A 14,193-nucleotide genomic window follows, 5' to 3' on the forward strand; every position below is an offset into this window, starting at 1 on the left:
ATGCATGATGGGCATAATGTCAAGACAATTCATTTCACATATAATATCCCTCAAACTGCAATTCTAAGCTAAAATCAGCCTCCTCCAAGTAGCAAATAATTCACATCTGATGATAGATCAGGTGCTTCTAGAGTAGCTCGAAATTCAATCTCTTTTAGAATCTCTAATAATACATTCAAATTCTGCTAAATTTGAATCCAAATACAAGCTTGTATCATAATTAATTTTAAAAGTGATGATTGCTATTGTGTTTAAAAAATGATGATTAATTTAATAAAAAAATTAAAAATAAATATTTAAATTTGTACCATATAAGACCCACAAATAAGTGGGTGACACTGACAACCGAAAGGTGCAAAGTGTGCAACTGCTAACTAACAACAATACAACTCAACACAAGCAAATCAGGAATGTACAGTACACTTGAAAGAAATCAAACAAAGAAGGGTGGTGACTGCCTGACTGGTGAGTGGTGAGAGGAATTGGAATCGCGCGTGTAACCACGCGCTATAAATGTTGCTTGTGTCCACAAATTCCATGATCACGCCGTCCACTTTCGCTCAAAGCACAAAACAAGTGACTCATGGGCGGCATTTTGGGTCCCATTCTTCACCGCCAACACAACCCTTCTCTTGTACTAATTTGGAGCCTTTTCAATTAATAATATGTTTTTTCTTATATTAATTCTTTTAATCTTATCTAAGACAATTAATTTGTCAATTACCAAAAATTTAAATGAAAATGAGTCATCAATAACTAATAATGGAAAAGTCTAGAAAACCAGCAATTTTATTGCATTTTGGTCAACATGTAACCAGCAGAGAAAGATGAGCCATTGGATGAAATCTCACACCAATCTCACACTATCAAATCATCATTGATGACTAGTTGATGGCTAACATTGCTCAATAATAATTTTCCTTCTCACTACTATTATTTCTTTGTAATTGAAATATTAAATTCTCCTTAAGTGAAAGATCACCATTATCACCAATATTTGCAGTTAAAGATCATTATTTGTAATTATTAGATAAACACTCCAAGGCCCAAGCACTCCACAATCTGATACCCAAGGCTTTTTAATTCTGGAAATTACCATACAAAACAGGATGAATATTTATGGATTTATCCTTTGCTTAATTTACTCAAATGTGTTATTTTTTTCCAATCCATTACTTTGCAATAAATTATTAGTTTATAGAATACGAAAATTTGAACGTTAAAAGGAACCATTCAACAAAAAGCTGAAAAATAATGAAATTCAATTTTATAGCTAACTTGCAAGTTAAGCCATTTGAATTCAGAAAGAAGACATTCGAAAAGGCTATATCCAATTATTTTATTATTCTAATGACCATAGCAAATGATATTAGTTAGAACAAATTAAAGAGACAAAAAAAATTGATAGTATTAAACTAAACTAATCAAATTAGATCTGATCAATTTAGACATTTTGAAATATTTATTCATTTAGCCAATGCTTAACATGTAAAAAAGGAAGGAAAAAAATGAAATCGAGAATAAAAAGAAAGAGAAAAGTAAAGACAAAAAGTAAAAGTATACAACCATATAATAAATAAATAAATAAATAAAAAGTCCTCAAAGAAATTACTTATTTTTTTTCATTTCATGGAACTAAAGTATTTGTGTGTTGTGAACAAAGGCACTTGAGTTAAAAACCAAAAAAGCCTAATGCAAATTTCGCTATTGCTATAGTGTTCATTGCTAATTGCTCATTGCTTAATGCTAATGCCCCTATTTTCTGTGTGAGATCGCTCTTCTATTCCCTTCTCTCTCTTTCTGATCCAACCTCACATTCGATTTCCAATGGGTAAGCTTTTCGATCCCTCCTCATCGATCTGTTTCCTGCATTCTACGTTCTATATACGTTAATATTTTCATTCCTTTTTAGTTTCCCCTAATTCTTATATTCTAACTCCCAATCCTATAGTCTTAATTTAGTTTTTTATATGAGATGCTTGGTGGATGTTAACGGAAATTGGCAATCACACTATGCGTGCGTTTTTTTGTGAACGGTTATTATAATTATTATTTATTGATGTTGGTGTTGTTGTTTTCAGTTTCGAGAGAAAATCTATTTGGATTTTATGAGAATTTCTTTGATGTGATTGATTTTGACAGTTCGATCCAAAATTGAGGGGTTTTGTATGGTTATATTATTAAATCCTTGTCAATTTTACTCTAGATCATTGTTTTTTCTTTTTTATACTAATTTCAATTATTAAAGGGAAAAAGAAGGAGTTAAGAAGATAATGCAAACTAGTAGGTTGGGCTTAAATTTATGAATGGAGTGTGAAACTCACAACTATATACAGAGCTTTCTATTATCATGGTGATGTAAGCATTTATAAAAAAAATTAAATGAAAAATAATAATGTAGGATTTTGTGTCTACTGATTAGTGTATATATATTTTTTATCTTCCTCTGTTCTTTTGACTCCTCATCTGACATTGAATATCTGTGTATCCAGCTAATAATCATTGCTGTTCAACTCAACTTATTGATGGAGATGGTACATTCAATGTAGCTGGGATTGAAACTTTCATGAAGGAGGTGAAATTTAGTGAATGTGGGCTTTCGTACGCTGTAGTTTCTATTATGGGTCCACAAAGTAGTGGTATGCCTTCTTGCCTCTGCAATCTTAATTTAGTTTCTATTACTTCTGCTCTTTGCCCATCATTTCACTTGACGATCTGCTTAATTATGATATTTTAGTTGATTCACAATGCTAATGTTTGGTTGTTATATGAGATTCTCGGAAATATTAAAGTCGAGGTTTTCATTTTGCCTTATGAAGTAATGTGGAATAACTTACATTATAGTTGAAATTGATATTGGGTTCATTTGTGAATTATGACTGTTGCCTATCTGAATTAGTTATTTCTACGTGCTAAATATTATGTTTAGTCTGTTTTAGCCCTTTTTCTTCACTCTAAAAATAACTTTATCTTTTCTTGGTTTATTCATCTGTTTGATTTTATTCCATAAATTGATTCATTCCTGGTAAAGGATATCCAATTTTGTTTATTTGTTTTTGCTATGGGCAGGCAAGAGCACGCTGTTAAACAATTTGTTTCGTACCAATTTCCGTGAGATGGATGCTTTTAAGGGAAGGCAAGTACTTGCATTTTACATAAACTTCGCTCAAGTATCATGATGGTGCCTCACTGACCTGATTGTATATGGTTATATTCAGGTCTCAAACAACCAAAGGAATCTGGATGGCTAGATGTTCTGGGATAGAGCCTTGTACCATTGTGATGGATTTGGAAGGAACAGATGGAAGAGAACGTGGAGAGGTTCCCCCCCCCCCCCCCTCTTCTCTCTCTCTCCTCCATTTCTTAATGTTATATCTTGATCTTCTTTGGTAGTAACTCTGTTTACATTTCAGAGTTCATTGCCTACATCCACATTGCATTTACATATAATATTTTGGAATCACATATAAACACCCATTTGTGTCTCTATCCACTATGGACATGAGGCTTATTGTGAAATATCGCAGGGTTCCTATATTCCCATTATTATTGTTCTTGTTGTTGCCTTTTGCCCTTAAGTGGGTGATTCACAGTAAATGGATTAATTATCGTATTTAGCGGTGGATACCCTTGGGAAACCAAAATGGCAACATCTCTTCTTTTTACAATTTTACTTTCTCTTGAGAAGTAATGTTCTGTTATTTTCATTTAATATTTAAAAAAAATAGAGGAATAGTTATTCATGTTCTTGAATTGTGACGATAACAGGGTAATTCATTGTAATCTTGCTTTTTTACTATGCTTAGGAGTAGTTAATGCTTATGAGTTATGACTTCGATTATTTCGACCTGAAAACCCTACTCCATTTTCTTAAAAATATCATGAAACCACTTATCCTGAAATCTTAAGTTGTTAGGTATATGAATGATTATATATCGACACGTCCCCTCACACAATAGCCTTTTTTCGGCTTGAAGCGTGAATTATATATAGGCTTTCTTTTAATTTTTGTTTGCCTTATGCTTAAATTCTTTCCTTTTGGGAGCAATACAAATCGAGTTTTAGACTTTTTGGTCATAGAAGCGTTGACACTATGTCATGAAACTATTTATCTCAAAAGCTTAAACTGTTAGGTAGAGGTATATAAATGATTATATATCTAACAAAAAAAAAAGTAAAAGAACAATGGACGAGAAATGCGTAGTTTTGGTTTTCTATTGTCACCTTCTATACTGAATTTTATTTTATTATTTTATTTCAGGATGATACTGCATTTGAAAAGCAGAGTGCTTTATTTGCTCTTGCTGTCTCAGATATAGTGTTAATCAACATGTGAGTTTCTTAATCCTATTCTTCCTTTAGTCATCTTTAATACAGACTGATCCCCTGAAGTGTTGAGCTCTCAGCTCTGGGTAGCTAGTGTCTCCTGTTGACTCTATTTTTTGTTGTGAAACTAATTTTTTGTTTGTCTGCGATGCTTGTAAAGGTGGTGTCATGACATTGGCCGTGAGCAAGCTGCTAATAAGCCACTCTTGAAAACTGTCTTTCAGGTCTCCTTGTTAACCTATTTACTACAAGTGATTGGCTTGAGCTCCCAAACTTCATTTGTATCTAACCATGCACTACATTTTGCTTTCAGGTTATGATGAGATTGTTTAGCCCACGCAAAACGACATTGTTGTTTGTCATACGTGACAAAACGCGGGTGTGTATGCAAAATGCTGATTATTGTTTCTTATGATGTGTCTAAATATTATTATGTGTTCTTGATGTGATCAACCTTTTCCTTGTATAGACACCACTTGAAAATTTAGAACCTGTCTTGCGAGAAGATATTCAGAAGGTATTGCTGTTCTTTCATCTTATGATATTATCGAATATTGTAATTTTTAATAATCTTCACTGCTTCACCTTTTTCTTCTGCAGATATGGGACTCGGTTCCTAAACCACAAGCCCACAAGGAAACCCCACTTAGTGAATTTTTTAATGTAAGTTCACCATTCCTTTGGTGTTACTGAACTTTCTGATGGTCTTTTTTTGTGTATCAGAATTTGTTGGAAGTTTACAGTAATTGCTTTCATTTTTCAAACAAATAATCAGGTTGAAGTTACTGCTCTTTCTAGTTATGAAGAAAAAGAAGAGCAATTCAAGGAGCAGGTATGAAATGCCCTCCAGCTTTGTTCTTGTTTACTTTCTGATGGTATTAAATGACCCATTACCAGGAAATGTGGTTGTTGCACCTCGTTTAATGCATGTGATGCATTCCTATATCTCAATCTATTTGCATAAAACATTATGTTAATTTATTTTCCCTGTTGGAAAGCAGAGTCAAATAATTTGGTTTACAAAAATGCTATTTACACACTAAAATCAGCCACTATATATTTGTGTATAAATACATGTGTGGTTTAACTCATCTTTAATGTATATTTTGTATTTCAATGTGTATTCTACACTAGTGGCTGATTTTAGTGACTGATTTTGGTGTACGCTTAGCATGGTTGTTTGGTTTAATGTATGTCTATTTCTGTAAATTGCATATCATTGCTGATCTTGTGGGTTATTTAAATCTAGGTTGCCAACTTGAGGCAACGATTCCAGCACTCCATCGCTCCTGGTGGGCTTGCAGGGGACAGGCGAGGAGTAGTTCCTGCATCGGGCTTTTCTTTTAGTGCTCAGCAAATCTGGAAAGTCATCAAGGAGAACAAGGACCTTGACCTTCCTGCACATAAGGTAATATCTGCATGCTTCTGTTCTTCTATTATTGCCTATGGTTTTATTTATTTTATTAATCTTTTATTGCCCACTTGTAGGTAATGGTTGCCACTGTCCGATGTGAAGAAATTGCCAACGAGAAATATGCCACTTTTTCTGCAAATGAGGTATTACAGGTCTTTTGGTATAATTTCCAGCTTGCTGTGTCATCTGTAACTACTATTTGCTAAAGCTATGAAAACCGATTTATGTTGTAGGAATGGTGCCAATTAGAAGAAGCCGTACAATCAGGCCCTGTTCAGGGGTTTGGAAAAAAACTCAATTCACTCCTAGGTGCTTGTTTGTCAGAGTAAGTATGGTTCGATCTATCTGACATCTATATTCTTAGTGGCTCAGTTAATTAATACTAAACCTATACTATATTATGAGCTTTTTTCTAATGCTAAGCGAATATATATTGAACTATTTTGTTTACCTTAAATCTAGGTATGATCTTGAAGCCACTTATTTTGATGAAGGTGTGAGATCTTCAAAACAAAAACAACTCCAAGAAAAATTGTTGCAAGTAATTATTCTTAACTTGATTCTCATGCAATCTTGGTTGTACAACCATTTTGCTTTTTTTTGTAAACATAAATGAATTGATGATTGTTTACAGAGGAACAAATTGATAATTATTGAATCACAAGAATGACTAATTAGAGGCTGGAATGTTTGCAGACTTGCAGTCTTTTTCCCATTTAAAATTCTTTTGGTGACTTGCAATGTGTAAGAGATCTTTAACATGCTCAATGCTTTTTTCAATTGATTAGCTTGTCCAACCATCGTTCCTTTCTGCGCTGGGACATATAAGATCTGGAATAGTGGATAAATTCAAGGATGTATTTGACAAGGCTTTGAATAGAGGTGAAGGGTTTTCTTTGGCTGCCAAAAACTGCATTGAGTCTTCTATGGCTCAATTTGATGAAGCTTCCGCAGGTAAACCATAAATTTATTTATTTTGCATATCTGATAACAATTAACAATATTGAGGTTGAGCTTTGGTGTTATAGCAAGGTTGTTGTCTGCTGACATGGAGGTCATGCGTTCAAATTCTAGAAACAACCTTCCTCTTGTTGGGGCAACATTGCTTAGTTGTAGCTTAGCTAGACCCCACTATGTGGGTGCCTCATGCAGTGGACAACCCTTCATTAGATAACAATTAAAATTTCATGACCAAAATATGTGATGAATACTTTCAAAGTGTGCATCTTACTTGCTCAAGTGAAATACAGTATGAAACTGATATGCTATTGCTACAGATGTTGTAATTGAACTAGCAGACTGGGATACATCTAAAGTAAGGGAGAAACTGCGGCGTGACATTGATGCACATGTGGCATCTGTACGTGATGCTAAGCTTTCTGAACTGACTTCATCGTATGAGGTATGCACCCAAACTTATCCTTCATTTCTTCCAAATCATTAAGTCAAATATTTCAAGATTGGTAGTGAAATGCTAAGGTTGTGTTATAAATTATTCGTCATCAAATTCTAAGCTGAAACTTCTGAGCTTCTAATAATATGTCAATTAAACAATACTTGCAATATGGTTGTTTTTTCCCCCTTTTCTTTTCTTTTCTTTTTTCCTTTGGGCCCACAGTTACATTGTCAATTCAAAAGTATAAGATCCTTCTCATGCCTTGTGACAGCAGTTATCTAGGGATTAGTATAGGAGATTGTATGGTTCGCCAGTTGTTTACTTTATTTGGGTGAAAAAGTAACTTCTTGTGAAGTTTTCTGATAGTAGTGCCATTTCAGGAAAAACTTAAAGAAGCCTTGTCTGGACCTGTTGAAGCTCTTTTGGATGAAGCAAGTGGTGATACTTGGTCATCGATAAAGAAACTTCTTAGGCGTGAGACTGAATCAGCTGTCTCAGGGTTCTCTGCTGCGCTTGCTGGGTTTGATATGGATGAAGATACGAGACAGAAAATGATTTCGAATATAGCAGATTATGCTAGGGGTGTAGTAGAAGGAAAGGCTAGGGATGAAGCTGGAAGAGTTCTAATCCGGATGAAGGATAGGTAAGATGTTTTGCCACATCCAAGTTGATTTTTTCACTTATACCTTATAAGTTTACTTCAGAGGCACTTACCTTAAATTTGAAAGCAGGTTTACAATGTTGTTTAGCCACGACGCTGATTCAATGCCTCGTGTTTGGACGGGCAAAGAAGATATCCGTACCATCACAAAGACTGCTCGCTCTGCTGTATGACATGACTATGAATACTATTTGTTGTTTGTAACCTTGAGTTTGTGTTGCGTTTTGATTTCTGAACCAAATTTAACTTATTGCAGTCTTTGAAGTTACTGTCTGTCATGGCTGTTATTCGTTTGGATGATGGTGATACTGATAATATTGAGAAAACATTAGCAGTTGCATTGATAGATTCATCAAGCAGTAATGTTACTGATAGGAGCATCACAACGGTTGATCCGCTAGCTTCTAGCACATGGGAAAAGGCAAGTTTTTATTGCCTACATACTTATATCCAACATTGCTAAAGACTGACTTCATTAGTATGTATTTGAAATTGTAAACTGCTCTCTATATGTTTTTCTAGTAGTGCTGATTAGTTGTCTTGATTGAATTTTGCTGTTTAGGTACCATCCTCTAAGACATTGATTACACCTGTCCAATGCAAATCCTTGTGGAGGCAATTCAAGACAGAGACAGAATACAGTGTCTCTCAGGCCATTTCTGCACAGGCATGACATTTATCTTAACTTTTTGAGGGTTTCTTTATGCAAATGAAAATTAAGAAAAACTATTAGAACAAAATTAGACTTAATTTAAACCCAAATCTTTATTTCGGATGTTTTATCTTTTAAGTTGTAGCTGGAACCAACTATTAAGTTGCACAAAAGAAATGAGGCAAGGCTATACTTTTATCTTTCCAGTTTGTATGTTACCTGAAATATACAGTTCTTGAACTGGTCCAAAGAATTTTGCGTGTTTAGGTTCCATGTGTAAGCTACAGATAATGATTTGCAAACTAGCTTATATAATTAGTTTCACAAATATCATGGATGCATATTTAATCAAGGAATTTAAATGTTCTTTATTAGAAATCTATTTGTTAATTTATTTTTGTATATTATTTGGATTTTCAGGAGGCCAACAAGCGTAATAACAACTGGTTACCTCCTCCATGGGCAATACTTGCTTTGATTATTCTCGGATTTAATGAATTTATGACACTCTTAAGGTGCACATCAATTGAACTCATCTAATGTGTACTTTATTTCTTTCTTTTTCCCTTTCGTTCTACAATAAAGGCTATGTTTTACTCACACTTAACAACACACCTCTGCCTGTAGCAGCTTCAGTGTAAAGTAGTAAAATTGTAGTTTTGAAATAAGAATGTATTTTATTGTACATAAATTATTGGATGGGCAGTTTAATAATAAAGAAACCACCTCGTTTCCATCCGACTGTTCCTTTTAATTGTTCTTACTCAATTTTGGTATTTCCCATGGCAGAAATCCGTTGTATTTGCTTGTCATCTTTATTGGTTATCTTCTCATCAAAGCCCTATGGGTGCAACTGGACATTACGGGTGAATTTCGCCATGGAGCTGTGAGTATAATTCCTCATTATCATATATTGTTCAATTCATTAATCATAATTATAATTATTTGGTCTATTCACCACCTTGGTTACTGAGTTTTGGATCACACACACAAGTAGCATCAAGCTGGGGATTCCATAAATAGTCCTTTAGTTGAGCTACTGCCTAGTGCCTAGCAGCTCTTGTTAAATGTTCACTAGGTATTTAACCATCTATATAAAAGCCTTATTTCGTACTTGTTTACTTTCAGCTGCCGGGACTCTTATCCTTGTCTACCAAATTCGTTCCAACTGTCATGAACCTTATGAAAAAACTAGCAGACGAGGGTGCAGATAACAATACTCGCAGAAATCCACCAAAAGGCGATTACAAGGCTGCTAATGATGGTAGTGCTGCATCTTCCAGTTCTTCATCAAATGTAACTGTGCTTGACAACGGAACCAAACACAACAGAACTGAATACTCCAGTTCATCAAAATTCGAGTAGATGAAAGAACTCATCTGATACGGTAGAGAAATTTCATTTGTTGGAAGATGGTGATGTCTGCTGGCTGCATCCTTGGTTTTTTAGCTTGTCCACGAAAAGTATGATTTCTGAGCATATTCAAGACATTCTCAGGCATTGGTTTTTGCACAAGTGCCATATATACGAAGGGGGCATTGTTTTGTTCCTAATTACTCCCCCTTATAATAGTATTCTCTTAATTTTGGGGCTTCATTTAGTTGGAGTTGACTCCTACGTGGTCTTTCATTGTTATGCTGGTTTTGCAGTCAATTTTGTTTGTAATTCAATCATTGTTTTCCTATTGTATCCTCCTGAAAATTTTTTGATTGGAATCGTGTATTTATATTAGATTTATAAGATTTACTTATAGAGGCTTATCAATGTTTGTCACTTGTAATGCGGACTATTGAGTCACTTGCAACATGGTGTTGAAAAATAACAGGTTAAGTTTATTTTTGGCATGCTTAACAAGGTGTTTAATCAATTAAAATTTCAGGAGAAAAGACTTGCATGTTCTTAGAGCACATTTAACGTGCTTCACGAGTAATCATAATCAGTGCTTCACTTTTTTGAGTACATGGTACTTCCACGAACCATTTTTCTACTCGAGTATGAGTTGATAAAATCTTCCCTATGCAGCTATGCTACTACTTTTATCTTTATCTCGTATTAAACGAGGCCCTAGACCCAAGTGAAATTATTTTGATGTCAATATTTTTTTGTACTTTTGTTGTAAATAAATAACTACTTATATTGACTGTTCTGTTATGTGGAGTTTGTGTGTGTGGCACACTTGTCGGAGGTTGCTGCCTTATAGAATTTAGCTCATTATTTCTGAAGTTGCTTTTTAATTTTCCCTTGAGATGATGAATACTTTAAAAAAGTAAATACAAAAAAGAGAGAACTGGAAAAATATACCGTTCTCATCAGATAACAAAGCATTAAACTATTTTGCTCGCTATTTAAGAAGTAGCTATTAGCATTACAATGTGAAAATGGAAGAATGAATTTGACCAGAATGGACGTGAGAGAGAATCAAATCAAGCTTCCGCAGAACCCACTCTCCTATCAACTTTGATTTCTTGTCCCCCCCCACTTCCTCATTCTTTCATTTGTTTGTTCCACCTACAATGGAAAAGTGTCAAGTCAAGCAATTACAATATCTAACTTGATTGAATAAAAATAAAAATAAAAAAAAAATATAGGAGAAAGTTCAATGTCATTAATGACGTTTGGTTACTGTATTATTTTTGTATTTAGCAACTTATCAAATATCAAATGTAAAGAACAGAACAGAACAAGCTCCATATGAGAAGCATTGCCTACCTCTTTCTTCCAATTGGTCTTGTAAAGTATCAACAAAAGCAGCAATGTTTGCAGAGCAATTCCACATATCATACCTCCCCAAAGTCCCTACATATATGAAACCAGTTTCACAATCATTTGAGAGAGGGCTATAGTTAATTACAGTCTTTGGATAATATTAAATAGCATTACCTTAACTCCCAAGTTAACTTTATAACCAAGAATAAACCCCAGTGGAAGTCCAAACACATAGTAACAACCTACATTGATGTAAGCCACCAGTGCCTGCCACCCACCTCCAACAGCAACACCTGCAAGAACGGTTTCAAAGTTGTAAAGAGGGGAGTTTTGTTGCATTGGGGGGTATGTAATGTATGTAAGAGATTTATGTGTATGTAAATACCTGAAATAACTGGTTGAATGCTGTTTAGAATCATAGTCACAGAAAGTAAGTATGCGAGTTTTGCAACCGACTCTTGCAAAGGCTTGCTGCTAGTAAAAATGACGGCGAAAGAATCTCTAAATACCAAAACAGCCACCATGCAAAGGATTCCAATTAGAAAGGACTGAAGTGTTATCACATAGACAGAGTATTTGGCAGCTCTTGGATGTCCAAGTCCCAGTTCATTGGAAACTCTCACACTGAAAAGAAAGAAAAAGAATCACACACACATACATGATTGCATTGATAGAACAAACTTCACTTCAAACAGAGAGTGCATACCTGACAGCAGCATTTACTCCAATAAAGATCATGAACTCCCACCCATTCAAATTCATGCTATAAAACACACAAGAGTGAACTGAATGAATAAATGAATGAACGAATGAATGAATGAATGTATTAGTAACATTTATGTTACCTACCATATAGAGAGGGAATCAACAGCTATGACTGCATTATCAAGGTGGCCAGCAAGAACAATGAGGCTCATCATATACCAAACTTCAAGACAAAGCATGACAGCAGATTCAAGGGAGAGCCTAACAAAGGGCCATATATCTTTCAAGGCCTTCCATGACAATCCATGCCAACCTTCCTTGCACCAAAAAAAGACATAAGCAAGTTGAGACAATGTTATCACCCAGCTTGTGATATCAAATGCCAACGCTGCACCAGTTAAGCCTAATTGCAGCAAATAGACGAAGAGCCACAGCATCACAACGTGCAGGATTAGCGCGAAGAAGCCGATCCAGGCGATGATATTGACCTTGCTTTGCGCCTGAAGGAACTTCTGGGTTGGAAAATTGAATGCAAGTGAGAGAAATTGGGGGATTACAAGAGGAGCAAAGCTTCCTGCTCTATCAGCTATATCATGCTGTTGCCCCAGAAGCTTCAGGATTGGAGCAGCAAATATGTATATTGGCATTAGCAAAAGACTGGTCACCGACAGGATTGCCCATGACCGTTGCAAGTACACACCCAGCATTTCAACCTGCCCTGCCCCAAATGCTTGCCCGCACAGTGTCTCCGTTGCACTTCCCATGCCAAGCTATAGGTAAAGGCACATGAATAGTTATATCTAATAATAAACATTGATAGCCACCGAACTATAACTCAAATGACATAGTCTTCCCATACTTACTTAGAAGTTGTGGGTTCGAGTCTCTCTATTTTTAGTAAAAATAAATAAATAAATAAACATTGATATTTATATATCATGAAATCACTCATCTTATAAGAGTAATGCTAAGAAATCAACACTATAGCAGCCATTTTCACTAAAAATAAGCTCTTGTTGAGTTTGGATTTCAGATGTTTTTTTCTAATTAAATTTCGGATGTTCTTGTTTTTAAGAGTTTCCGGTGGTTGTTTTTCTTACGTCTGCAATGTTGGTCGTGCGATGTTAACTCGTCCTAAATTCTTAAGCTGGCAAATAAATTGTTATATCTAACTCTTCTTAAAGAAGAAGAGGGGGACAGAGAAAGCATACCATGAAGCCGAAAGCGAAAGTGCCGACGACTGAGTTGATCAAGGAGATAGCAGAGAGTTCGAGGTCTCCGAGGTGTCCAACGAAGATGCTGGTTATGGAGTTGACACCGTACTGGCACCAAATGTTGAACACTATAGGCAATGCTATCTGCCATACCTTGGCTGATTCTATCCAGAAAATCTTCTTCGCCTCCCTCAGCCCCTTCACTTTCACGTAGTCGCCGTCCTCTGCCACCACCCCTCCGCCGCCGTTGAGCAGGGGAATACTATTATTGCTGTTGCTATTGTCCATGCTTCCTGATCGGAGGGCTACAACGAACTACTAAAGAGTGAAGAGTGAGTTAGTTAGTTAGTTACTTCGAGACTCGTGATTTTTGGATGAATCAAACCACCTCTTTATAACTGATTTACTCCCACACGCGCCTACTATAAATGTGCATCCACATCACATGTCACATACAATTCTTTTTCTTCTTTTTCTTTTCTTTTCTTTTTCCTTTATTCTTTTTATTTTTTATTTTTTACTAAAAATAGGAGACTCGAACCCGCAACCTCTTAATTGAGTATGGAAAGACTATGCCATTTGAGTTATTACTCATTAGCTTATTCTTTTAACTTCTTGTCATTTAAGTTTCACTCTTTTACATATTATTGTTGTTTTAATTTGTAAAAATTATATAAAATGGTTTTTGAGTGGTAATACTAAAATTCATTACTAAACTAAGTATACTCCTATTTATTAGGTATGTATGTTAGTATTAACAGAAAAAATACTACTTGTACAATAAAATTTAGCTTTTGATGAATCTTTAATATTATTTAATTATTTTTTAATTAAAACATATTCCTATTTTTTAGATACACATTGGTAACAGAATAATAAAAAAAATAATAGTGTTAGAGAATGCGTAAAGAAAAACTCTATGAACAAAAATCCATCCAAACTTTAGATATGTTTTCGGTGTGAACGAACGGCGATGAGGAAGAGAAAGACGGCGACGAAGATGAGCGCCATAGAAGAAGAAGGCAGCGTTGTGGATGAGCACCGAAGAAGGTGGCGTGGATGAACGGCGGCGGAGGATGACGAACTACGGACGATGTGTGCCTCTGGATTTATGATGTG

General features: G+C 35.1%; 2 protein-coding genes across 2 annotated transcripts; one reads left to right on the plus strand and one right to left on the minus strand.

Annotated features, from left to right (window-relative positions):
* The first annotated feature begins 1,496 nt into the window (after window positions 1-1,496).
* On the plus strand, window positions 1,497-10,209 carry LOC112775384 (protein ROOT HAIR DEFECTIVE 3). Its single transcript, XM_025818968.3, has 23 exons — window positions 1,497-1,831; window positions 2,493-2,639; window positions 3,070-3,136; window positions 3,219-3,321; window positions 4,262-4,332; window positions 4,487-4,550; window positions 4,640-4,705; window positions 4,796-4,843; window positions 4,927-4,989; window positions 5,102-5,158; window positions 5,576-5,734; window positions 5,815-5,883; window positions 5,974-6,065; window positions 6,203-6,281; window positions 6,529-6,694; window positions 7,018-7,142; window positions 7,517-7,779; window positions 7,868-7,964; window positions 8,054-8,218; window positions 8,360-8,464; window positions 8,870-8,964; window positions 9,239-9,335; window positions 9,578-10,209. Exons 1-23 carry the CDS (start codon window positions 1,828-1,830, stop codon window positions 9,812-9,814), a joined length of 2,439 nt encoding a protein of 812 aa, XP_025674753.1. The 5' UTR covers window positions 1,497-1,827; the 3' UTR covers window positions 9,815-10,209.
* A 454-nt stretch (window positions 10,210-10,663) lies between these two features.
* LOC112775385 (protein DETOXIFICATION 35) lies at window positions 10,664-13,449 on the minus strand. The gene is made up of 7 exons (XM_025818969.3): window positions 13,072-13,449; window positions 12,005-12,630; window positions 11,862-11,918; window positions 11,541-11,779; window positions 11,330-11,448; window positions 11,159-11,245; window positions 10,664-10,957 (listed from the first exon to the last, which is right to left on the minus strand). Exons 1-7 carry the CDS (start codon window positions 13,360-13,362, stop codon window positions 10,901-10,903), a joined length of 1,476 nt encoding a protein of 491 aa, XP_025674754.1. The 5' UTR covers window positions 13,363-13,449; the 3' UTR covers window positions 10,664-10,900.
* Between the last annotated feature and the right edge of the window lie 744 nt (window positions 13,450-14,193).

This window comes from Arachis hypogaea, chromosome 19, assembly GCF_003086295.3.
Source record: "Arachis hypogaea cultivar Tifrunner chromosome 19, arahy.Tifrunner.gnm2.J5K5, whole genome shotgun sequence".
Lineage (NCBI taxonomy): Eukaryota > Viridiplantae > Streptophyta > Magnoliopsida > Fabales > Fabaceae > Arachis > Arachis hypogaea.